The following is a 26,742-nucleotide window of genomic DNA, read 5'->3' on the forward strand; positions in this document are numbered from 1 at the left end:
GGCAAGAAAAGTCTAAGGCATATCAGTACACCATAGACTTTTTCCAGGGCGTGGGTGCTCACAGAGAGGGCTCTGAATGCCCCCTCTGGCACCCGTGCTATAGGTTCGCCTGCCACTGCCCTAGGGCCATGAAGTGATGACAAGGGCGCACCCATTCTACTCTTCAGGACACTCCCTGGCTTTGGGGTTCTCTTGCCTGATGTTAGTTGAGGTGCCCTTGGTGAAGAAGAATTTAAAGGTGCAAGTTCCAGTGCTGTGCAAGGCAAGGCCACCACCTTTGATAATGCAGGTGTTGATGCACACAATGGAAAGGACGGTGTTAGTGCAAACATTTCCCTGTACTTTACTGAGGAAGGTATATTATTCACACAGGCACTCTCAAATACAAGCACAGTCTATACAGGTGGCTTCAGGCGATTTTCTCCAAGGTTGTGTGTATGGGAGGATAGGTAGTTTGCTAGTCCCTTTTCTATCTAATCAGCTTGTACAGCCTCTCTTCTCTGGCCTGAAGGGTGCACTTTCTCCATCTTCAGGTTTATATATCCACAGTACCCTTAACATTCTGCAGTCTCTTCCAACAGATAGACAATCTGTATTTTCAATGTGGTAAGGGCCCTGAGATATATAATCCCAATCACTATGCAGGAAAGTCTATAGCCAATAATGCAGGTGTTACATTTTCTGACATATTTCCAGTGCTTTCCCTTTGTAATGGTCTCTGAATGTTCTGCAATCTCCAGCAGTTCTTTCCCTCAGGGGCTGGCTCATATACTGTTGGCTGCTCTCAGTTTAGTTCTCTCTGCTTCTTGCTGCTTTACTTTCTCACAAGCTATACACAACTGAACTTCTTCCCCCTCTAGAGAAAGTGGGTGGAGGGGCCACCACCAAACATCTTTTAATAAGGGCTGGCAAGTTAACTCCTACTCCCCATACACAACCTTTGGGGCACAAGGTGCATAATGTTACTACATTAACCCCTTATGCAGTGGGCTGCCAGTGCACTGTACACACATGTACTTGAGTACAAAGTGAAAACAGGGCAGTGTATATTCATCTAAATTCAATAGTGATAGGAGGGGTATTCATTTTTATTCTTAGGAAAACCGATTCTTCAGCTTTTGGACCTAAAATCTGAAATTAAACATGTATTGTGTTAAATGGGTAATGCATAACTGGTATTTACATGCGATTAAACAAAATAGCCAAACTAAGAGAAAAAAAAATGTTTATTTTCTTATCTTAACCAGCCCTAATCAAAATCAATTTACATATATATATATTCATTGACAAAAAATGATACACTAAGAAGGAGTTGTTGAAACTGAATAGAGCTTTCTATGCGTGAATAATATATGGAAGTGATTACAATATTAAAGAGAAAGAAGTAGTTTGCTGGGAAAAACTGTACAATTGAGGGAAGGCTCTAGGACCCTGTTAGGTGCCTCTAGCCTGGGTACAAGATGAGATAGGGCCTCTAGCCTGGACACAAGATGAGATAAAGCCTCTAGCCTAGATACAAGATGAGATAGGACCTCTAGCCTGGATACAAGACGAGATACAGCCTCTAGCCTGGATACAAGATGAGATACATCCTCTAGCCAGGATACAAGATGGGATACGGACTCAAACCTGGATACAAGATGAGAGGCGGCCTCTAGCCTGGATACAAGATGAGATATGGCCTCTAGCCTGGATACAAGACGAGAGGCGGCCTCTAGCCTGGATACAAGATGAGATATGGCCTCTAGCCTGGATACAAGATGAGATATGGTTGGGCATGGAGACATACAGGTTCTGTATAGTATCCTGCAGTACATTTGTCCACAGATGTTACAGCTGGGCCTGTAGATCCTACACACTCATAGGTTGCTGAAGCTGGCATCTCAGCTGGTCCCATAAATGCTGGATTGGCAATACATCTGGTGACCGGACAGCCAAGGAAGTGTTGGAGATATTCCTGGGAAATCATACTGAATAATACCAGTGGGAAGCCCTAGCATGACGTTGACATTTCTAGCTGGGTGCTTTATGTTTTGTCAATGAGTTTACATTTGTATATAGATAGGTATTTGCTTTAATCTATGCTCTGTGGTAGGATACAATTGAGCTAGTTAAATTTTTACAACAAGATCATAAACTTATACTTTTTGAGCATGAACAAAATAGAAGCCCTCATAATCAGAGGTGTCAAAGTCAGCATTTTCCGGCTTCCCGAAAGACACCAGTTGTATGATCTCATAGCCACTTTCACTAATGACTTTTTTCAGAAACTTCTCATTAACAGGAAGAGAGAAAACTTTATTGGAACCAACTTCATAGTAATTGGCCCCAAGGTCTCCTGCCATTAGCAAGTGTCCCTTTGGTTTAAGAAGATTGGAGAGATTCTTCAGAGCCGTCCCGTAGGACTCATAATTCTTGCAAGCAGCTTCCAGGCAAACAGTTGTCAGGAGGCAATCAGCTTTGGGCACTTCATGTGGCGACAATGGATTACTCTTACTGACATCACACATGAAAACTTTTTTTATTTTTCCTTTGAGTTTCTCCTCCTTCTCCTTCTGGCCCATGCTGCGAAGAAAATTAAAACAAAATTCTTACGTTAAATCTATAAGACAAACAGTTTTCATATAACTATCTTTATTATGTTGAGCTACAAATGTGAGAATCGATTTGTCTCTTTTGTTAGACGAAGTCCCCCTCCAGCCATATGATAAGGCCGGACATCGCACCCGTGCAGGTTACCATTGAAGAGGACCCAGTGCTCGCATGATCACCGTGATCTCTCACATCAGCTGATCGGCAAGGGGTGCAAGGAGTAGAATCCACCCAATCTGATATTGATGAGTTTATGCTGATAGGTAAACAATATGTGTAGCCCCCAAAGCTTTTTTAAAAAAGATTGTCTGACCGTAAAACAAATTTAGCTAATTGATTTCCACTTTGAAAAAAGCTTTAAATTCCAACACAGGTGGAACATATTACGCATGTCAATACAAGTCTATGGAGAGGCCAGCGGGGAGGAGTGAGCAACAGCATGATTGAGATGGGACGCAAAGAGAGACACTAAGGAGACTGCACAGCTGCATAGGAAAGTTATCTCCCAGCACAAGTGCTAAATTCACAAACTATACAGTACTTCTCTGTAATGTCCTTCCTGATCCTGGGGCACACTGATTGAGTAAGAGAAGGTTGGGAAGCAGCTTCTCCTCTACATTCTGCGTGCAGTGGATGGCAGCTAGTCTCCACCCACCATGTCTGAGAGATCTGCAAATTAGATTTTTAGAAAGTACAGCAGGAAAACTGCTAACAAATGCTACATACCAGCGATATAAAGGCCAGAAATAGTGTTATTCCTTAAGTACACACACTGTACTACTGATTAATCCAGAGTTTGTTAAAGATTGTGTATGATTGAACTTTTTTACTTTCACATTTTTTTATTTTTTATTGTAATGCATTAGAATACTTATGTACTGCTACCATTTATCCATCACTGGCCACAGCAGAGGCCTCAGTGGCATTGACAGGTCGCCGCTACAGCAGTATTTATTCTACTTGTAGACTTAAAGGGAACCTGTCACCGGAATTTTGTGTATAGAGCTGAGGACATGTGTTGCTGGTTGGCCGCTAGCACATCCGCAGTACCCAGTCCCCATAGCTCTGTGTGCTTTTATTGTGTAAAAAAAACTATTTGATACATATGCAAATTAACCTGAGATGAGTCCTGTCCCTGACTCAGCTCACGTACAGGACTCATCTCAGGTTAATTTGCATATGTATCAACTATATTTTTTTCACACAATAAAAGCACACAGAGCTATGGGGACTGGGTATTGCGGATGTGCTAGTGGACATGTCCTCAGCTCTATACACAAAATCGCGGTCACAGGTTCCCTTTAAACAATAACTTAGAAGGCTGCTGCTCCTTTTTTGCAAAGCCAAAGATTGCATGTATGCTGCATGATAAGGAATCGCAACACTTTGTACTGTAAATCAGAGTTGGACAGGACTGCTAAAGAATCATCCAATGTGCAAGCTACAGCATCTGCAATAGACCCTATGTAGTCCACCACCAGACAACCAAAGCAATTATTGGTGCTGTCACTTGATGGCTTCTACTGAGGTTTTCACTTTATCTGAGTTACTTCACCCAATAGTTCTTACTGATGATATGACCGGTGGGTGCAGACTGCAGTGATAATGACACCTTGAGGCAAGTAAAGTAGAGATGCTCTGAGTTTGTTTAACTGTCTGGGTCTTCAATCATTTCTTTTCATGGGTCCAAACTATCCTCGTCTGAAATTGCCAAAAACTACAAAGTTATCCACAGGACTTGTTGACTTTTGCTCAACTATTGAAGAGGTCACCTCTGATGCAATGACAACACAAGGTGACTGCTCTTATCAGGTCACATTCCCACACTGGCATGCACCTTGGTGTGTATCAGAAGCTTCACAATAGTCAACAAAAGTTATTTCTTTCAAGGTCCATACATACACAGCATGAGCATTTCCTAATGGCATTGGTGTCCTAGGTTTTAATCGGCTAAGGATGACACCTGAATGAGTTTGCATGTTCTCCCCATCTTTGCATGGGCTTCCTCCCACGCTCCCAAAACATACTGTTGGGTTAATTTGGTTTTTGGATTGTGAGCCCCAATGAAGCCTGATGATGATCTCTCTACAGAGCTGAGGATTATATTAGCGCTCTATAAATTAATATAATACAATATTGCCTGGATTGTCATATTGAGAGATTCATGAACTCTGCTCATCCTATCTTATGACCTAACCACAGTAATCCTTAAAGAGTTTGTCTAGGATTTTGATATTGATGGCTTCTCATCAGGAGAGGCCATCAATATCAGATACTCAAATCCCTGACGTCCTGCGTGCCCACCAATCAGCTGTTACCTTGTGGCTCCGGTGCTGGAGTTCCACAGCTCCATCCATTGTGCAGTGAACAGAGCTGATAGCTGCAGCACTGCTCTCATTCACTGAGATGGGAGCAGTTCTGCGGTTACCAGCCCCATCCACTATGTAATTCCAGTGCCGAAACTACAGGGTGGGCCATTTATATGGATACACCTTAATAAAATGGGAATGGTTGGTGATATTAACTTCCTGTTTGTGGCACATTAGTATATGTGAGGGGGGAAACTTTTCAAGATGGGTGGTGACCATGGCGGCCATTTTGAAGTCGGCCATTTTGAATCCAACTTTTGTTTTTTCAATAGGAAGAGGGTCATGTGACACATCAAACTTATTGGGAATTTTACAAGAAAAACAATGGTGTGCTTGGTTTTAACGTAACTTTATTCTTTCATGAGTTATTTACAAGTTTCTGACCACTGATAAAATGTGTTCAATGTGCTGCCCATTGTGTTGGATTGTCAATGCAACCATTCCCTTTTTTTTAAGGTGTATCCATATAAATGGCCCACCCTGTACAATGTATCAATTTAATATAATCAGCGAGTGTGTCAGACCCTCGCTGATTAGATATTGATGGCCTATCCTGAAGATAGACCATCATTATCAAAATCCTGGACAACCCCATTAAGGTGATAGATGTCTGAAAAACTAAAAATTCTCTGGAATCAGTTCTTTCGACCTTTCTCCTAACATCATTCCTGTGCACAAACTTGTCATCTAATCCTATTCTCTCTGACCTACTTTACCCCTAGAACTCACATACCAGTCAGATGGATCTTTGAAGGACTTCTTCAGTTGCATCTTAATTTCTCCCATGCTTTGTCTCCACAGCTGTACCTCAAGCTTCAGTCCTTAGCCTGCCACTGTTTTCTATCTTCTCCAAAAAGTTTGGCAAACTTTTCTCTTCCTTTAGCCTTGGTGTTGGTGATATCCAGATCTCCCAGACTAAGTTAAGCCCTGTTCTCTTTTCCTCTATTCCTCTGTGACATTACATCTCAGTTTCCTAGATTTCTTAGATAATCTGAAAAAGTAACCTCATTGTTTTACCCCATTCACTTTCTAAACCTCTTATTGATGGCTCTTTAACAGTAAAGTATCCTATTATTCTTCTCCTTTTCTGTGCTGTCCTTTTAGCAATCCCAGTGATTTCACCCTCATGTCTTATAAGCCAATGCAAAGGTGATTATATTGTTTGTACTATGGGAGAGTTTCTATAGGGGATGCACAGGTAGCAGTTGCAGTACCCCCAGACCTGGGGGTATCTACAAAGTTTGGTTTGTTATGTAATGTTTGTAATGTTATTGTAATGTACTTTGTGCTCAGTGTGCTCAGCTTGAGATAGATATTGCCAGGACTAACAATCTCTGGAGCTTAGGGTGTGGGCTGGCCCCACCCCCTAGTTCCAGACTATTCTAGTTAGTTTAGCTGTAGAGAGGGGTAAGGAGCAATCTCTATGCATTTCTCTCCTCCAGACTCCAGCATCAAGCCCTGGAGCCCCATCACCGCTACAAGCTCCAGTAGATGAAAGCAAGCAAGAACTAAAGGATTTACATGGCTACAGGGAGAGAGAGAGACAACAAGGTAATCCAGACCCTGCTGCTGCAAAGGGGAAAAAAGTTAAGACACCCTATGCACCCAGACTAGTGAACACTATATCCACTGTTGCTAGATTGTAGTTGCTAGCCAGCAATTCTAAAAACAGGGTCTATAGCAAAATAAGAAGTAACCAGAGGGCCATTACTGCAACAAACTGCCTAGTTCAGGGGTCACCAACCTGAGGCTCTCCAGCTGTTGCAAAACTACAACTCCCAGCATGCCCAGGTTACTTACAGCTATCAGCCTACAGCAGGGCATGGTGGGAGTTGTAGTTTTACAAAGGCTGAAGAGCCGCAGGTTGGCCATGCCTGGCCTAGTTCATGCTTGGACATCTGGGAGGAATTTTCACTGTATACAGATAACTGCTGTACTACAACTCCTATTGTGCACACAGTAAAGAAAGACTTTTGTTAGGTTCAATTTGGCCTTGTCTCTGACTCTTAACACCACACACTGGCCATTGTATTTACATCATGTGCTCTGCCTTGTACCCACATGGACATTAACATCAAGGGCACCCAGAACTACTATCAGACAGAGAGCCCATGGCTACAGGGAGTGCCCTGAGGGAACATAGGGTGCCCCCAGGGAGCAACAGCCTTAGTACACCATAACACGTCATCATTAGAGCCACTACCACTTCCATCCTCTACTACCGCTCCTCAGGGGCTCAATGCACAGTCACTTCTAGGCCCCTCTGTGGGCCCAAATAAAAAGACCCTAGTGTTATTAAACGACACATAACAAGTGGTGGTGGTTTCCTGCTAAAGGGGTTGTCCGGGCTTTTACTATTGATGACCTATCCTCAGGATAGCACAAAGATGAAGGTTGACGGCAGCATATCCAAGCAGATTTCTTTTATTCACAATGGGTCCGTAAAAGGTGTGTATACAAACACCAGAATAAAGTGCAACGTTTCGACTACGCAGTAGTCTTTCTCAAGCATAATATAGAGTTTACTGTATCATGAGGGTTTTTATAGTGCACTTACCACCCCCTCTCATTTAATCAAATCAATTGATCATGCTAATTCATCATGTCACCGACTTCACCTTACTATACCTCACAGTATCCAACAACATGATTGTCAGTGCCACTTACCAATCTCTAAACTATTTAAAATTGGGACCCAATGGGAGATGGACCTCAGAATCTACATCATTACTCCATGTGCTGGCATCCCAATTGTGTTACTGCTCATGACTATGCGCTCTCTCCCCCTCCAATGTCCATGTGATCCACCCCGATCACATACAATTTAGTATCTGCTATGTATATACTATTTGTGCAATGCTTTATAGTATCACTGCTTATGTAAAATTTCAATAAAAGGAGAATATACATAAGTATGCCAGAGCACTGCTCCTGTTTCTCACAGCTCTCTCTGCTCTCCCCCTCCCTTCTCTCAGTATTAGACTTAGCAGGAGTAGGAGGTTGTACTTGGCAGATCAGAGTGTGCAGAGAGAATTCAATGAGGGTAGCTCACACAAACTGTAGATATGGAGGAAAACACACACACGTCAGTTTGCAGTAGGAGAATCACACAAGCTATGTACAAGTGTAACAAGCACCCACAGTAAACTCCTTACTCTATCAGGACTAATCAGTCCAGGAATGAAACTGTGCTGATACGTGAGAGCTGGTGAAGACAGCAGCATCCTGGGCACACAGATCTCACATCCATCATGTATTACTGGGTGGTAGACATCCACATGGGAAAATTATGAAAATAGGAGCAGGTTGTAGGCTGAATATCAGGGCGTCTGAATGAAGGAATTTGAAAAAAATTGAAGCCTGAAACTTTTGAAGAAGAAGAATTGAAGCATTTTTTTTTTCTTTACTAAATGTAACCATTAACATATGTTAACCTTTAATTGAATTTGAGTCTTGATGTCTTTCAAACTTTTGTGTTTTACTTTGCATTCAATTTTAGTATTATTTAAATACACTGATGTCTAGGGAGTGTGATACTGTAAGCCTCTAATTCCAAACCTTATTACCATAGGGGAACCCCTTTCCCAAACTGAACCTCATGTGAGGAAGGCCCGGTAAAGCATGCTGTAATTTTAACCTAGCACCATATCCTTACTGAGATAAATTATTTGAAAAGTATCTATGGTTAAATACTAGTTCACCATCTGTACTGTGACAGTTCTTTGTTTACCCAGTGTTTAAAGGGGTTATCCAGGCCTTGAAAAGATCTCAGAGAGTGGCTGACCCTTGGTGGTTTTCATATATGCATAGTCCCTGCCTCTGGGTTCCGGCTATATTGCTCCCTGGCCATTTCTCCGGTGCTCTTGCATCAACATCCTTCAGAAGGTCACCACATGACCACTGCAGCCAATCACTGGACACAGTGGTGGCACATCACTGGGCCATGTACCACATAGTTGACAGGTCATTCCTAATTCCACTCATTGGCTGCAGAGGTCACGTGGTGCTGCAGTGATGGTCTGGGAACATTAGAGCTGGAACCCAGTGGTGGGGACCAGGTAAGTATGAACCCCAGCGGGGCTCGGGCACTCTCTGAGGTCTTTTTAAGTCTTGGATAACCCAATTAACTCAGCGAGAGGACTTCATACCAACCTTTTTCCTTCTATTTCACAGACGTGTTTCACTATAGATGACCAGTCAAAGGCGTCAGCTTCATTATTCAGCCATTTCTGCAGCTCTTTTAGCTCTCTGTTAGTATGCCAGGTGACTGTAATATCATCAAAGCATTCACAGGCTGAGAGAAGCTGGTAGATGGAGGGAGCGGTGCCAATGTCAATGAGTGTAGATCCTTTCACAGCGCCTGAGAAACAAAATGAATGGTTATAGGCCCTGGAACGTAAAGCATTGTAAGAAAAATCAGATTTTACATAAGAAAAAACTCACATTTGTTCCAAAAGGGAAAGCTTTTGTGATTAGAAATGGCAATTGAAGATGCCCTCATACACCTTAGTTAAATGTTGTCTGATTTCTGCAGGAGAGAAGGATCAGGCATGTTGCATTTCAACATGTCTGATCCGTTATTGCTCCCATGGGATACAAGCTACTTTTTGAAAGGTCCGACAGAGGCTTGTTTCCCCCTCCTCCACTGAAAAAACATGCACTGGCTAAGTCATGCCCAGCATGGGAAAGGGTAACAGGGACAAGGATGGGAGTGGTAGTCCAAACAATGGTGGGAATCCCTCTCTGGAGCTTCTGAAGAGCCACATGCACAGCGAGGAGGGGGTGCGCCGTTTCCCCCAGGACACACCCTAGTGAGAGCAGTCTCCTGCCCGATGTAAGATGGGATGTCCTTGGTGTTGGGGGTTGTGGTGAGGGGCAGGGTAGGGATGAGAGGTAGCGCATACACTCTTCATGTATTACTATGCTTAACTCTACTCCAGCCTGTTGGTGCAGTACTCTCCCAAAATGTGGGTCTACAATGCCCACTGAGGGTGCAGTCCTTTAACAGATCTGTAACCTGTCTCTCTTTCTTATATGACTAGGGACCTTAGGCCTTTACACCTAGTCAAAATGCTGTGCAGTCCATAAGCCAAAATATGTGCGTTACCTTCACAGACAATAGTTCTCACACCAACCACTACAGCTGCTTAAAAGGTAACTGTCATACAAAAAAAATTAATTTTAGCATATGTTACTGCGGCAGCTGCATTATGCATAAGGCAATCTTTTGTTTTTTTTTACATACCACTGTTTTCCTTGAGTTTTTCCTTAGTTACCGCTACTTAAAAGCTACAGCTGTTTAAACATTTGCAATATATGGACCTTCTCAAGATGGCTCCTCTGCCAGTTCTCTGAGGCCAAAACTGCTTTCCCTCACTTCCAATACACACTTGCTGTAGCCAGCATCTCCCTGCCAGCCAATCAGATTGGATTACTGAGAGACACGCCTCCTCACTCTGAAGCCTAATGCAGGCATGCAGTATGAAGGAACGCCCCTCCGCCTTCTGTTTATACTAAAAGGAAGACAGACAAGCCATAGCAACGGTCTTTTAAGGGAGCAGTGGAAAGTGACAGGGTACATTAATGAAAGCTGTTACTAGAAGGTAATTACAGATCTTTTGAACAATCATTGACAGACTAACTCAGGTATACATGCCTAGCTCTAATAAACTAGCAAATAAAAATAAATATGACAGTTACCCTTTAACCTTCAAGTGAGTAGCTTCCTGTACTCTTAAAATGGATGGGTTGCTGGGAGATCCCTTAGGTCCCAATTTTATGTCTGACTTGCAGCGGTCAAATGCTGGGGCCAATGATTGGCATGAACTATGAACATTACCACTCCAGGACCAGCAGGGAGAAAAGTGGGACTTTTTAAAATGGAGAAAGTTTTTTTGTTTGTTTTTTATTTTACACAGCCCCATGATCTGCCTATTTTAAAAAAATCTTAGGCGACTCCTCTAATTGGTTCTTTTATCATATATTTAGTAAGTGTGATCCTGTTACTGCAACTTTGTAGTAAACTTTCTTCTGTTACCATTTCTATGCAGTAAGCTGAGCTTTGGCACTGTAGTATAAACTTGTTTTTAGTGGGAATATTAAAAACTTTTGAGGTTTATGTTTTCCTGTCTTTGATAATGTGATAAGTGTTTCTGTGTTCCACTTTAATTTTCTTTCCAGCTAGGATATGCCCCCTCTGGGACTGGCTCCTATCTTCAGAACGGGCCCCCCAAAGTGAATGAAAGAGCACTGTGCATGCACGGCCACCTCTATAGGACTGGCAGAAATACGCAAGCCAGTGTTCAGAACTCACATAGAAGTGAATGGAGGGTGGATGCGCTTGCGCGGTGAGCTCTCATTCAGTTTGGGGTGGAGGCATATTCTGGAGAGAGGAGCGGGTCCCAGAGTTTGGACGCGCACCCATCTGACATTGGTGGCATATCCTAGCAAGATGCCACTGACATAAAAGATTAAACAACCCCTTTAACCCATTCACCTCCCGGACCACTCATTTTTGGAAATCTGACATATGTCACTTTATGTGGTAATAACTTCGGAACGCTTTTACTTATCCAAGTGATTCTGAGAATGTTTTTTCGGGACACATTGTACTTCTTGTTAGCGGTAAACTTGGGTCGATATGTTTTATCTTTACTTATAAAACAAACAAAAAACTACATTTATAGAAACATTTGAAAAATTAGCTATTTTATGTTGCCATCATTTTGTAAATGTAATTTTTTTGTTTGTTTAGGGCCGATTTACATCAGCAGAGGAAGAGCCTTCTAGAATTCAACGGATACGGATGCACAGCTTTTTGTCTAGCCGAAGCCAGCACTTATGCTGGAAAGCGGCTAGATTCTATTGTAGTCAATGTGGTCTGGTGGTGCACAGCCTGATCCAGTGAACCCCTCTGCCAGAACAGCCTGCTAAATCAGTTAAATGCAGATGTGAATCAGCTCTGAGAAAAATTTTAGAAGCAATTTTTCCAATTTTCAAGAAAATGTCCATAAACTACTTTTTTAAGGGCCAATTCAGTTCTGAAGTGACTTTGAGAGGAATTAAAGGAAATGGAAGTGAAAATTCAAATTGTTTTTGCAGATTTTCCAACACAGCAAGGGTTAACAGCAAAACAAACCTCAATATTTATTACCCTAATACTACAGTTTATAGAAACACCCCATATGTGGTCATAAACTGTTGTATGGGCACACGGTAGGGCTCAGAAGGGAAGAAGAAGCACCATATGGCTTTTGGATGGGCAGATTTAGCTTGAAATGATTTTTGGATGCCATGTCACATTTGAAGAGAGTCTGATGTACCCTTATAGTGGAATCCCCCAAAAAGTGACCCTATTTTGGAAACTACACCCCTCAAGGAATTTATTGAGGGGTGCACTAAGTGCTTTGACCCCCCCCCCCCCCCCCAGGAGTTTCATTGAATTTAGAAACACTTGGCTGTAAAAATGAGAAATTACATTTTTTTCCAATAAATTGTTGCTTTAGCCACAGATTTTCATTTTCACAAGGGGTGACAGTAGGAAAAGAACCCCAAAATGTGTTGCTCATTTTCTCTGGAGTATGGCAACACCCCATATGTGGTCAGAAACTGGTGTTTGGGCACACTGCACGGCTCAGAAAAGAGAAAGCACCATGTGTATTTGAGGCCTAGATTGGTGACCACATTTTAAAACCGCACCCCTCACAGTATTTACCAAGGGGTGGAGTGAGTATTTTGACCCCACAGGTAACATAGTAACATAGTTTATAAGGCTGAAAAAAGACATCTGTCCACCAGTTCGGCCTGTCATCCTGCAAGTTGATCCAGAGGAAGGCAAAATAAAAAACTGTGAGGTAGAAGCCAATTTTCCCCACTTTAGGGGGAAAAATTCCTTCCCGACTCCAAACGGCAGTCAGAATAACTCAGTTTTTTTTTCTTTTATATGCTATCAATCACGAACACCATGGCCCTGTGTGCAACTGAAGTAAAAAAGAGCACAGAATTAAATGTGTAATTGACACTTTTGTTGAATCTTTACCCACAAAACTATATATAAATCTGCTCATCTCCTCCTGCTCTATGGCATGATGCTTTTTGTTTTGCAAAAATGAATTCACAGTAGATGGTGCAAAGAAAAATTTTAATTTTTCCACAGATATGTCATTTCAGTGCCCAATAATATGTTGTGCCCATTGTGTGTCAGTGTGAAAAGTCAGCCCTCATATTATTATGCTGCCCTTCCTGGTTTTATAAACACCCTACATGTGGCCCTCTTTTGCCTGGATATACCATAGGGCTCAGGAGCATAAGAGCACCATGCACATTTGAAGCGCATTGTGTTGATTTACGCATCTTGAAGCTGTAGAAGCTCTGGAGTGAAATAATTAATGAAACCCTTGAGAAGTGACTCCATTTTGGAAACTTCACCACTCAAAACATTCAGGGGTGGAGTTAGCATTTAGATGCTGACCACAGGTATTTTGCCGAAATATATGTGCAGGTGACCATGCAAGTGAAAACTGCAAGTTTTCCACAGATGTGGCATTTTAGGGTCCATTCACACGTCCGTTGTTTCTTTCCAGATCTGTTCAGTTTTTTGCGGAACAGATCTGGACCCATTCATTTTCAATGGGTCCTGAAAAAAATCGGACAGCACAATGTCTGATTTTTTTTCAGGACCCATTGAAAATGAATGGGTCCAGATCTGGTCCAGATCTGTTCCGCAAAAAACGGAACAGATCAGGAAAGAGACAACAGACGTGTGAATGGACCCTTAGTGCCCAATAGGTTGTGCTCAGCTGTGCCATCTGAGACTCACACCACACTACTTGAATTAATAGGCAGGATCTACTGGGTATGGAAATGCCATAAATGTGGATGTAAGCTGCTGTATGGGCACATGGCAGGGCTCAGAAGGGAAGGAGCGCTATTTGGCTTTTGGAGTATGGATTTTTGCTGAGAAATGTCCCATCTAATTTTTTTCTGCTAGCTAAAAACAGATAACAACACATAACCTTTTTTCCCGTTTTTTAGTTTGTTTGTCTTTTATTTCCAGTACATGATTGTGAGGGCGGCCATTTTGCCAGAGCTTTTGTTAACAGCATTTAGAGATATGCTTTACAGCAGCCACCATGGGCCATAGACACAGTAGTCTTGTCTCACTGACTAGTTTGACTCACTGAGATAGTTTTCTAGGTATTTTACAAGGAAGGAGTAGATAAGATGAAATATCACCTATTGTGAATGTTGCATCCTGCGCTATCTATATATAGGTCACATTGGTCATTGTAATTCCCCATGTAATAATAATTCTGGAGCATCTATTCTTATGACTCTAGGTTGTGTCCTTCATCTAGTATTATTAATAGAAGTTTATGAATGACTTGCCAGCAGTCTACAATACAGATCTATCTGAATGTTACCAGTTGTGGGCATGTCCCTACACCAGGGATGCCCAACCTGTGGCCCTTCAGCTGTTGCGAAACTACAACTCCCAGCATGCCCTGACAGCCTACAGCAGGGCATGGTGGGAGTTGTAGTTTTGTAATAGCTGAAGAGCCGCAGATTGGGAATTCCTGCCCTACACTGTCTGACACTATCCAATCAGTGCCGCCAGTGTCAGACTCGGCAGGGCATCTGCCCCCCCCCCCCCAACTGGTTATACCCATCTGGATCTTTATTGCAGACAGTTGGCAATTCATTCATAAACTTCAAGTAGGAATAAAATAGGAACGTTAAGACAAGTTGTTCCAGAATTCGTATTTCCTGGGGAATGCAAGTAGTAACTAAAACAGACATGTCAGGAGGTGGGACCGGTCCTCTGTTAAACAGATCCACTTTTAGATTAGGTTCTTACTATTACAAATTGCTAAGGGCCCATTCACACAACCGTATTTTTCATTCCGCATCTAATCTCCAATTTTGCGGATCGGATGCGAACACATTAATTTCAATGGGGCCACAAAAGATACAGACAGCGCACTGTGTGCCGTCCGCATCCTCACTTCCGTTCCACGGCCCCACAAAAAAACACAGAGCATGTCCAATTCTTGTCCGTTTTTTTGAGGACAAGAATTGGCATTTCTATCACGGAGAAGGACATTCCTATCCGCAAAATGTGGAGCGAACACGCCTATTATCTGTGTTTTGCAGATCCGCGATTTGAAGTCCGCAAAAATGGATACGGTAGTGTGAATGAGCCCTCACTAAAATGAAATAGCTTGGTGTTTTTCGAGGGTTATATGACCTGAGTGTGATGTAACATTGCTAGGGGGACAAAAATTAATTGTGCGCTAAGGAATAAGATTTAAAACCGTCTGCGTAACAATCTAAACTAGTGTACCATTAAAGGGGTTGTCCCAGCTCATCCACAGGAGAGGTGATAAGTGTCGGATTGGTGGAGGTCCAACTACTAAGAATCACAACGGGTCAATCATGTCTATGGAACTGGCGAAGATAGCCGAGTACAGCACTTGACTATCCCCGGCAGTCCCATAGAATTTAAATGGAGGCGCAGTGTGGATGCTTGACTGCCGACCCATTAAAACAGGGGACACAGGAGCCCCCTTCTCATGACTGTGGTGGAGTTGTCATTCTGGGACAACCCCTTTAAGAGTCTGTGAAAAGCTTAGTGACTATACTGTTTATTATTAGTTCTTGTAACATAGTAACATAGTTTATAAGTTTATATTATTGTTAAAGGGATTGTCCAAGATTTTACTATTCATAGCCTGTCCTTAAGATAGGCCATCAATATCTAATTGGCGAGGGTCTGACACCGCCACCGATCAGCCATTTCCGAGTAGCTCCACATCTCTGTCCACTGTGCAGCGGATGGAGCTGGTAACATAGAAACATAGAATGTGTCGGCAGATAAGAACCATTTGGCCCATAGGCAGCACTGCTCCTATTCTCTTCCCTGGAAGCAGCTCTGTCCATTATACAATCAGGGGCGGACTGGCCATAGACCCTACAGGGAAATTTCGCTATGGGCCGATGCCTAGAGGGTCACCTAAGCCCTCCTCTTGGCCAAAAGCCAGGTACATAAAGATCTGATACTCTCAGCATTAATTAATTTAGGCACTATTTTGTGCTGCACTGTGGTATTTGGGACCACCTTTATGGGTTTTTTCCAGGGTCACTTTAAGTTCCCAGTCCGCCCCTGTATACAATGTATGGGGCTGTGTCCGAAACAGCTGACCCCTGCCAACCAGATATTGATGGGTGTTTATCCTGAGGATATGTCATCAATAGTAAAATCCTGGAATACCCATTTCAAGTGGACCTCGGGTCTCTGGAGTTTATCCCTTTCCTTCATCTGCATTCCCTCCCGTCCCTTGGTAGAACTTGATGCACAGATGTCTTTGGTTAACCGTGTTATATCACTTTTCAGAACGGAGTTCTGTTTTATATTACAATATTTCTCTACATGGAAAAATAATAAAGAAATAATAAAACCCAATATCTACAGTACTACACCACCCTGCTCCAGACACAAGAATGGTCAGATCCTTTCAGATACCTCACCATACACGTAGATGCTTCTGGATGCGATAACTTAATATTATAATACTTAACTTTATATAATATTTAATTTCAATTGTAATGTATACAGGATATCAAAGATGACAAGATGACTTCCCAATCCAGTCCTGAGGACAATCCATACAATGTATGACGACTGACGTGACCTTGACCTACGTTAGAAGCTAGCCTTCCTAAATAATGACCACAAAACAAGAGCCGTCACTGGTGGGATGTAGGTGAGTATTATCAGTGTAGCTGGCAGTGGACTCGGCTCAGATCACGACAATAAAGGTAAATACAGAACCTGTTGTAACGAGGACGACAGAGGTTCATGTAGGGCTGGACACTTTGGTGGGCTCCATTGGAACAGGACCATCAACAGAAGACAATCCCTAGACCTTAAGTTGCCCCTACACTTAAAGGAGTTGTCCCTCAAAAATATTCTACATTTTTCAAACCAGCACCTGGATCTGAATACTTTTGTATTTGCATGTAATTAAATATTCAGCATAGCCACTGAGTTATAAAATGAAATGCATCAGTATAGCGCCACCTGCTGTTTGTTATTTTTCAAATTTCTCTGTCATGTTCACTGGGCGCATGCTCAGTTCCATCCTTCAACTGCCACCAGCCTGCAGTGGAAAGGACACACCCCCTGAGAAAGTGCATGCCCCCTGAGCTGCCAGCTTGAAATACATCTAGCAGAATATTTGGAGCAAGGCATGGGGATGTCAGGTACTAGACCTGTGATGGCTAACTCCTGCTGTGGTGAAACTACGACTCCCAACATGCTCCATTCATTTCATTAGAGTTCCAAAAACAGCAAAGCAAGAGTGCATGCTGGGAGTCGTAGTTTTACCACAGCTGGAAGGTCGGAGGTTAGCCATCATGGTACTAGACTATATATGATTTTCATTTTCTTACATTAATTAAGGGATATCCCCTTTAAGATTAAATTTGGTAAAACGCAGGGCCTGCTGACATGTACTGTATGTATGGACACTCCCACGACAGTTGATGTCAGAAGGACGGGGCATGTTGTATTTAATGTATGATAGCGGCTTACCGCGCCACTGCTATGTTGTCCATCGTGAGGGAGGCCCAGAGCTGAACTCCGTCTTCTGCTTCCAGACAAAAATAAGGGGCTTCACTTTGTGCATACATATTTTTACAGCTTCCATTGAGTTCAATGGCAGCTTTATAACTTCTTCTGCACTGAGCTCCCCCTAGTGGTGGCTGAAGGCAGACAGTTTTATCACTAAAATAAATCTTTGTCAAATAAGTAACATTTTAGTAACAAAATCTCCAAGAAAAAAAAACAAAACATTTTGTGTGTTTTTTTTCTCCCTGCTGTGCATTTGCCGTAGAAATGCTGATTTTGTGGTGTGGACGTACCGTTCAGGGGTTGTGGGTTTTGTTATGGGAAATGCTACTGATTGCATCACTTTGCATTGGAAAAGGGTGAAATCTGCAATGAGGATCCACAACATAATTTGACATGCTGAGAATTTAAAATCTGCACCACAAGGGAATTTTCATTGCAGATTTTTTTCTGCAGTGTGTGGATGAGAATTGCTAAACACTCATTGACTTTGCTCGTTCTGTACCAGGGGTGCACCGCCAATGAGGCGAGGTGAGGCGATTGCCTCAGGCGGCACCAGGTAGGGGCAAGAGGGAGGGGGAATCAGAAGGGCAATGAGCGCTTCCATTGTGGAAGCGCTCATCACTACATATTCAACTGCATCGCTGTACTCAGGACAGTAATACAGTTGAATGCTGCAACGGGGCACGGAGGCGATGTCTTCCTGGGCCGCGGCTTCCTCTAACAGGCTTTAGTCCTAGTTCCTGTAGCCTATCAGAGGCCGGTGTCATCATTATCGCGCTGCCTGAGCCGGGCTGCAGAGAGCTCGGGGCACAGACTGGAAGAGGTCTGTGTCTGTTTGCATTTGCAGGAGGGAAGGGGTTAGGTTAAGAAATTGCCATGGGGGGGGGGGCGCCATTTCAGGCAGTAGAAAAGCTAGGTGCACCCCTGTTCTTTACAATGCATTAAAATCTGATATGGCAGCATCTGGGTCACAAGTGGTCGTACCCACCAGGCGGATATGCTGCCGATTGTTAACGGCAGAAATTTCCACAACGGAATCGGCGCGTCACCCGATCTACGGTGTGGATTTTAAATGTCAGGTTTTCTCTTTGCAGAGAGTGAATTATGCAGCAAACCCACGTTTACCCCATGAATTCCACACCCCTGGGTGCAGGTTTCTGGCCACTTCAGGCTTCCTGCACATGCGCTGTGGATTTTTCTGTTCCGATTAACCCTATGAGAACCTATACTTTATCCATCATTTTGGATTTCATACCTGATTTGAAAGTCTTGTTGAAATTGTCGAGGACAAACCTCAGGAAATCATCAGCCAGGCTTCCAGATCCCAAATGGAAATAGGTTTCTAGATACAGTCGTGGGTCAAACTGCTCTTCATATTCTCTGGTATTTGTGAAATCCGACATACTGGTTCTGAGCGGTGTGACTGTCGCGCACAAGCAATGTCGGCCAGCTGTAGACTGAGCTGATCCTGTGTGTTACGTTCAAAGTTCTGCTGAGAAGGCGTTGTCAGTGTCTGCCATGAATTCGTGTGGAATGTGGGGGATGCACGCCAGAGGCTTGTGCAATACTCCTCTACAATATAAACATCACTTACTGCTCACGAGGGGGGGGAATGCACAATAAGGCCTCATGCACACGACCGTATGTATTCTGCCGTCTGCAAAAAAAAAAAGGATCCGCAAAAAAGTACAGATGACGTCCGTGTGCATTCCATATTTTGCGGAACGGAACAGCTGACCCCTAATAGAACAGTCAGATCCTTGTCCGTAATGCAGACAATAATAGGACATGTTCTATTTTTTTGCACAACGGAAATACGGACATACAGAAACGGAATGCACACGGAGTACTTTCTGTTTTTATTGCAGACCCATTGAAATGAATGGTTCCGTATACGGTCCGAAAAAAAAAAGAAAACGGAACGGACACGAAAAGAAAATACGTTCGTGTGCATGAGCCCTTAGGGTCCATTCAGACGTCCGTAGTGCATTGAGGATCCGCAATACACCCGGCCGGCACCCCCATAGAACTGCCTATTCTTGTCCGCAATTGCGGACAAGAATAGGACATGTTCTATTTTTTCCCGGACCGGAAGATTGAGGGCGCGCTCCGGAAATGCGGATAGCACATAATGAGAGCAATTTGCGGAAGGGATGCAGACGTGTGAATGGAGCCTAAGATTTACACTGACATTTGGACTAACCATCCTCTGCCTTTGTTAGGGCCTGGCAGGCCTCTGTACATGGCAGGCCCCGAGGCCTTTGAAAGGCCTCCAGGTGCCGTGGCAATCATTAGGACCCTGTAGTGATGTCACAGGGGGCACACTGTGGGAGAGGGAGCTCACTCCTCCTGTGAACCCCTTGGATGCAGCAGTCAGTACGAACCGTGGCATCCAAGCGGTTACATAATCAGGATCAGACCTAGCACTAATCTCAGCCGTTACAGCTGACACCTGCTGTCGGATACCAGCAGCTCTGTTCCTGAGCCCTGCCATCTACATGTGGTAAATGTAAGGCTACTTTCACACTAGCGTTTTTTGCAGATCCGTCATGGATCTGCAAAAACTATTCCGTTACCATAATACAACCACATGCATCCGTCATGAACGGATCCAGTTGTATTAGGTCTTCTATAGCCAGGACAGATCCGTCATGAACACCATTGAAAGTCAATGGGGACGGATCAGTTTTCTATTGTGCCAGAGAAAACGGATGCTTCCTCATTGACTTACATTGTGGGTCAGGATGGATCCGTCCTGCTCCGCACCACATGGCGGGCAGAAAAACACTGCAGGCAGCGTTTTGGTTTCCGCCTCCAGAGCGGAATAGTGAATGAACGGAGGCAAACTGATGCATTGTGAGCGGATCCTTATCCATTCTCAGAGCCCTGAACGGATCTCACAAACGGAAAGCCAAAACGCCAGTGTGAAAGTAGCCCAAGGCGTAGTGCGTTATGTAAAGCTTGCTATGCCGTGCATTTACAGTATAGAGCAGGACGGTGTTAAAAATGGTTGACCGTTTTTGTTCCACAGCCTTCACTTTCAGTGCATCTGCAGATGATTTTTTTTCTGGTTTTCAGTGAATCTGACAGCTTATAAACACTAATTTTAATCTGACATCCATAACCTTTTTAGATTTCTGACTACAGAGCTGTTGATCCGTAATTTTTATTTATACCATTTTGAGGCGAGTCTGACTTCTCCCTAACTTTTTATTTAGTTTCTTTTCGGAGGCCACATAACCATAATTTTATTTAACCAGTTGTCACTAGTCTCTTGTAAAAAATACATGTTGGGTTCAACCCAGCGGAGAAAAGCAAAAACCTTAAATGAAGCCATATCCAACTATATGCTAGTAACATCAATACTCACCAGCGTTTAAAGACAAGGCACCACCATTAACCACTTCAGCCCCGCTAGCTGAAACCCCCTTCATGACCAGAGCACTTTTTACACTTCGGCACTACACTACTTTCACCGTTTATCGCTCGGTCATGCAACTTACCACCCAAATGAATTTTACCTCCTTTTCTTCTCACTAATAGAGCTTTCATTTGGTGGTATTTTATTGCTGCTGACATTTTTACTTTTTTTGTTATTAATCAAAATGTAATGATTTTTTTGCAAAAAAATGACATTTTTCACTTTCAGCTGTAAAATTTTGCAAAAAAAACGACATCCATATATACATTTTTCACCAAATTTATTGTTCTATATGTCTTTGATAAAAAAAAAATGTTTGGGTAAAAAAAAAATGGTTTGGGTAAAAGTTATAGCGTTTAGGCTACTTTCACACTAGCGTTTGATCGGATCCGTTCTGAACGGATCCGATCATAATAATGCAGACGGAGGCTCCGTTCAGTACGGATCCGTCTGCATTATTTTAGCATATAACAGCTAAGTGTGAAAATAGCCTCGTACGGATCCGTCCAGACTTTCAATGTAAAGTCAATGGGGGACGGATCCGCCTGAAGATTGAGCCATATTGTGGCATCTTCAAACGGATCCGTCCCCATTGACTTACATTGTAAGTCTGGACGGATCCGCACGCCTCCGCACGGCCAGGCGGACACCCGAACGCTGCAAGCAGCGTTCAGCTGTCCGCCTGTCCGTGCGGAGCGGAGGCTGAACGCCGCCAGACTGATGCAGTCTGAGCGGATCCGCTCCATTCAGACTGCATCAGGGCTGGACGGCTGCGTTCGGGTCCGCTCGTGAGCCCCTTCAAACGGAGCACACGAGCGGACCGACGAACGCTAGTGTGAAAGTAGCCTTACACACTATGGTACAAAAATGTGGATTTCCGCTTTTTGAAACGGCTCTGATTTTCTGAGCACCTGTCATGATTCCTGAGGATCTACAATGCCCAAACAGTAGAAAAACCCCACAAATGACCCCATTTCGGAAAGTAGACACCCTAAGGTATTCGCTGATGGGCATAGTGAGTTCATAGAACTTTTTATTTTTTGTCACAAGTTAGCGGAAAATGATGATGATTTTTTCTTTTTCTTTTTTTTTTCTTACAAAGTCTCATATTCCACTAACTTGCGACAAAAAATAAAAAATTCTAGGAACTCGCCGTGCCCCTCACGGAATACCTTGGGGTGTCTTCTTTCCAAAATGGGGTCACTTGTGGGGTAGTTATACTGCCCTGGCAATTTAGGGGCCCAAATGTGTGAGAAGTACTTTGCAATCAAAATCTGTAAAAAATGACCGGTGAAATCCAAAAGGTGCACTTTGGAATATGTGCCCCTTTGCCCACCTTGGCAGCAAAAAAGTGTCACACATCTGGTATCGCCGTACTCAGGAGAAGATGGGGAATGTGTTTTGGGGTGTCATTTTACATATACCCATGCTGGGTGAGAGAAATATCTTGGCAAAAGACAACTTTGCCCATTTTTTTATACAAAGTTGGCATTTGCCAAGATATTTTTCTCACCCAGCATGGGTATATGTAAAATGACACCCCAAAACACATTCCCCAACTTCTCCTGAGTACGGCGATACCAGATGTGTCACACTTTTTGCTGCCAAGGTGGGCAAAGGGGCACACATTCCAAAGTGCACCTTTCGGATTTCGCAGGCCATTTTTTACACATTTTGATTGCAAGGTTCTTCTCACACATTTGGGCCCCTAAATTGCCAGGGCAGTATAACTACCCCACAAGTGACCCCATTTTGGAAAGAAGACACCCCAAGGTATTCCGTGAGGGGCACGGCGAGTTCCTAGAATTTTTATTTTTTTGTCGCAAGTTAGTGGAATGAGACTTTGTAAGGAAAAAAAAAAAAAAAAAAATCATCATTTTCTGCTAACTTGTGACAAAAAATAAAAAGTTCTAGGAACTCGCCATGCCCCTCACGGAATACCTTGGGGTGTCTTCTTTCCAAAATGGGGTCACTTGTGGCGTAGTTATACTGCCCTGGCAATTTAGGGGCCCATATGTGTGAGAAGTACTTTGCAATCAAAATCTGTAAAAAATGGCCTGCGAAATCCGAAAGGTGCTCTTTGGAATATGTGCCCCTTTGCCCACCTTGGCTGCAAAAAAGTGTCACACATCTGGTATCGCCGTACTCAGGAGAAGTTGGGGAATGTGTTTTGGGGTGTCATTTTACATATACCCATGCTGGGTGAGAGAAATATCTTGGCAAAAGATAACTTTTCCCATTTTTTTATACAAAGTTGGCATTTGACCAAGATATTTTTCTCACCCAGCATGGGTATATGTAAAATGACACCCCAAAACACATTGCCCAACTTCTCCTGAGTACGGCGATACCACATGTGTGACACTTTTTTGCAGCCTAGATGCGCAAAGGTGCCCAAATTCCTTTTAGGGGGGCATTTTTAGACATTTGGATCCCAGACTTCTTCTCACACTTTCGGGCCCCTAAAAAGCCAGGGCAGTATAAATACCCCACATGTTACCCCACTTTGGAAAGAAGACACCCCAAGGTATTCAATGAGGGGCCTGGCGAGTTCATAGAAAAAAATTTTTTTTTGCATAAGTTAGCGGAAATTGATTTTTTTTGTTTTTTTCTCACAAAGTCTCACTTTCCGCTAACTTGGGACAAAAATTTCAATCTTTCATGGACTCAATATGCCCCTCACAGAATACCTTGGGGTGTCTTCTTTCCGAAATGGGGTCACATGTGGGGTATTTATACTGCCCTGGCTTTTTAGGGGCCCTAAAGCGTGAGAAGAAGTCTGGAATATAAATGTCTAAAAATGTTTACGCATTTGGATTCCGTGAGGGGTATGGTGAGTTCATGTGAGATTTTATTTTTTGACACAAGTTAGTGGAATATGAGACTTTGTAAGAAAAAACAAAAACAAACAAAAAATTTCCGCTAACTTGGGCCAAAAAAATGTCTGAATGGAGCCTTACAGGGGGAGTGATCAATGACAGGGGGGTGATCAATGACAGGGGGGTGATCACCCATATAGACTCCCTGATCACCCCCCTGTCACTGATCACCCCCCTGGTAAGGCTCCATTCAGACGTCCGTATGATTTTTACGGATCCATGGATCGGATCCGCAAAACACATGCGGACGTCTGAATGGAGCCTTACAGGGGGGGGGGGGGGGGGGGGGGGTGATCAATGACAGAGGGGTGATCACCCATATAGACTCCCTGATCACCCCCCTGTAAGGCTCCATTCAGACGTCCGTATGATTTTTTTACGGATCCACGGATACATGGATCAGATCCGCAAAACACATGCGGACGTCTGAATGGAGCCTTACAGGGGAGTGATCAATGACAGGGGGGTGATCAGGGAGTCTATATGGGGTGATCAACCCCCTGTCATTGATCACCCCCCTGTAAGGCTCCATTCAGACGTCCGCATGTGTTTTGCGGATCCGATCCATGTATCAGTGGATCCGTAAAAATCATGCGGACGTCTGAATGGAGCCTTACAGGGGGGTGATCAATGACAGGGAAGTGATCAGGAAGTCTATATGCGTGATCACCCACTTGTCATTAATCACCCCCCTGTAAGGCTCCATTCAGAGGTCCGCATGTGTTTTGCGGATCCGATCCATGTATCAGTGGATCCGTAAAAATCATGCGGATGTCTGAATGGAGCCTTACAGGGGGGTGATCAATGACAGAGGGGTGATCAATGACAGGGAAATCAGGAAGTCTATATGCGTGATCACCCACTTGTCATTGATCACCCCCCTGTAAGGCTCCATTCAGACGTCCATATGCGTTTTGCGGATCCGATCCATGTATCCGTGGATCCGTAAAAATCATACGGACGTCTGAACGGAGCCTGACAGGGGGGTGATCAGGGAGTTTATATGGGGTGATCAGGGAGTTTATAAGGGGTTAATAAGTGACGGGGGGGGGGTGTAGTGTGGTGTTTGGTGCGACTGTACTGAGCTACCCGAGTCCTCTGGTGGTCGATCCTAACAGAGGACCAGGTAGCAGGTATATTAGGCGCTGTTATCAAAACAGCATCTAATATACCTGTTAGGGGTTAAAAAAATCAGATCTCCAGCCTGCCAGCGAGCGATCGCTGCTGGCAGGCTGGAGATCCACTCGCTTACCTTCCGTTCCTGTGTGCGCGCGTTCACAGGAAATCCCGGCCCTCGCGAGATGACGCATATATGCGTGACTCTGCGCAGGGCTGCCACCTCCGGACCGCACATCTGCGTTAGGCGGTCCGGAGGTGGTTAAAGGGGTTGTCCAACAAAAAATGTTCTAGTTTTCAAGCCAGCACATACATCTGAATACTTTAGTAATTGCAGGTATTATTGCATGAGTTATTCAATAAAATCTATCTGTATAGCGCCACCTGCTGTTTGTTCCTTTCCTATTTCTTTGTCCTGCTAACTGAGATGGCCGCACATGCTCAGTTCCATTCTTCATCTGCATCAAGAGCTGAGATAGGGAGAGCCGAGACATGCCCCCTGAGCTGAGATAGGGAGAGCCGAGACATGCCCCCTGAGCTGTGATAGGGAGAGCTGAGGCACGCCCCCTGAGCTGCAGCAGAAAAGACACTCCCCTTGAGCTGTCAGATTGATATAAATCTAGCAGAGCAATGAATGAGGAGATCTCTGGATCCATGTGAGGTACAGGGCCGGTTCTAGCTTTGTTAGAAAGAGATTGTCATGGACTATATGATCTGATTTTAAATTTTTACATTAGTCATGGGATGACCTTTAAATGAATGCCCATCCATGTAATGCATGGATACATCAGAGCAGCTGTCTTGACACAGAGGGGAAGTCCATGTCCAGCGTGCTGTGGATTTGAGGATCTGTATTATGCACAGATTTGCCGGTACATATTGAATGGCATTTAGAAAACCCAGTCCAACTGTATATCACTGTAAATTGCTGCAGATTTGCTGTGTGGAATTCCCACCTGTGTAGCCAGATATTTTAGCAGTCCTTTGCCCTTTAATTCCTTGTAATGTAGTTGGTTAGTGGTACCAGGCAGAGTTCCTGAGGTCTGAAATAACTGTACAATGCATACTGAAGGCGTGGCTAGGGTAGGCATGTAACAATGAGGTTATCTCCATTGAAGACATCAGGATAAGATGCATCTTGCTTCTACCAACTCATATGGGCATCTACCATGTGTCAAGTTGGTCAATGTGGAGCTGGGTCATTTGTCCTCTAGTGCAAAAGCTGCCATTTCTTCATTGTTTACCTGCTCGCCGTCGCAACTTACACCTATGTTGTCCCATTCACTTCTATGGGACGGCTTCTTCCTATTCAAGTAAATTGGAAGGAGCTGTCCCATAGAAGTGAATGTGAAAGCGAGCAGGTACACAATGAAGAGAAGGCAAGGCTTGCATTGTCTTCAAACAGCTGATCGGCGGGGGTGCCAGGAGTCGGCCCCCAGCCGATCCGATATTGATGAAGTACTCTGTGGATAGGTCATCAATATAAATAAAGAGGACAACTCCTTTAAGCCTATTTATTCCCGGATCTCAGAATTCACAATAATACAGCACCACAAACCTGCGGCAAATTCACTACATTGGAACTTGACCTTATAAGTGAGTGGGGTCCACAAAGTACTGTGAACACGCTTCATAACGAATCAGTGTGTTTGAGCAAAGCCAGTTATATTAAAAAGAAAAAATAATAAGACAATGGGAAAATTTATAAATAAAAATAAATAAAGAACAACTAAA

At 43.6% G+C, this 26,742-nt stretch overlaps 1 protein-coding gene across 1 annotated transcript; it reads right to left on the minus strand.

Moving 5' to 3' along the window:
- Positions 1-1,672: 1,672 nt before the first annotated feature.
- LOC122935881 (nicotinamide N-methyltransferase-like) lies at positions 1,673-19,117 on the minus strand. The gene is made up of 3 exons (XM_044291801.1): positions 18,848-19,117; positions 9,114-9,321; positions 1,673-2,565 (listed from the first exon to the last, which is right to left on the minus strand). Exons 1-3 carry the CDS (start codon positions 18,993-18,995, stop codon positions 2,139-2,141), a joined length of 783 nt encoding a protein of 260 aa, XP_044147736.1. The 5' UTR covers positions 18,996-19,117; the 3' UTR covers positions 1,673-2,138.
- Between the last annotated feature and the right edge of the window lie 7,625 nt (positions 19,118-26,742).

This window comes from Bufo gargarizans, chromosome 4 (genome assembly GCF_014858855.1).
Source record: "Bufo gargarizans isolate SCDJY-AF-19 chromosome 4, ASM1485885v1, whole genome shotgun sequence".
Taxonomy (NCBI): domain Eukaryota; kingdom Metazoa; phylum Chordata; class Amphibia; order Anura; family Bufonidae; genus Bufo; species Bufo gargarizans.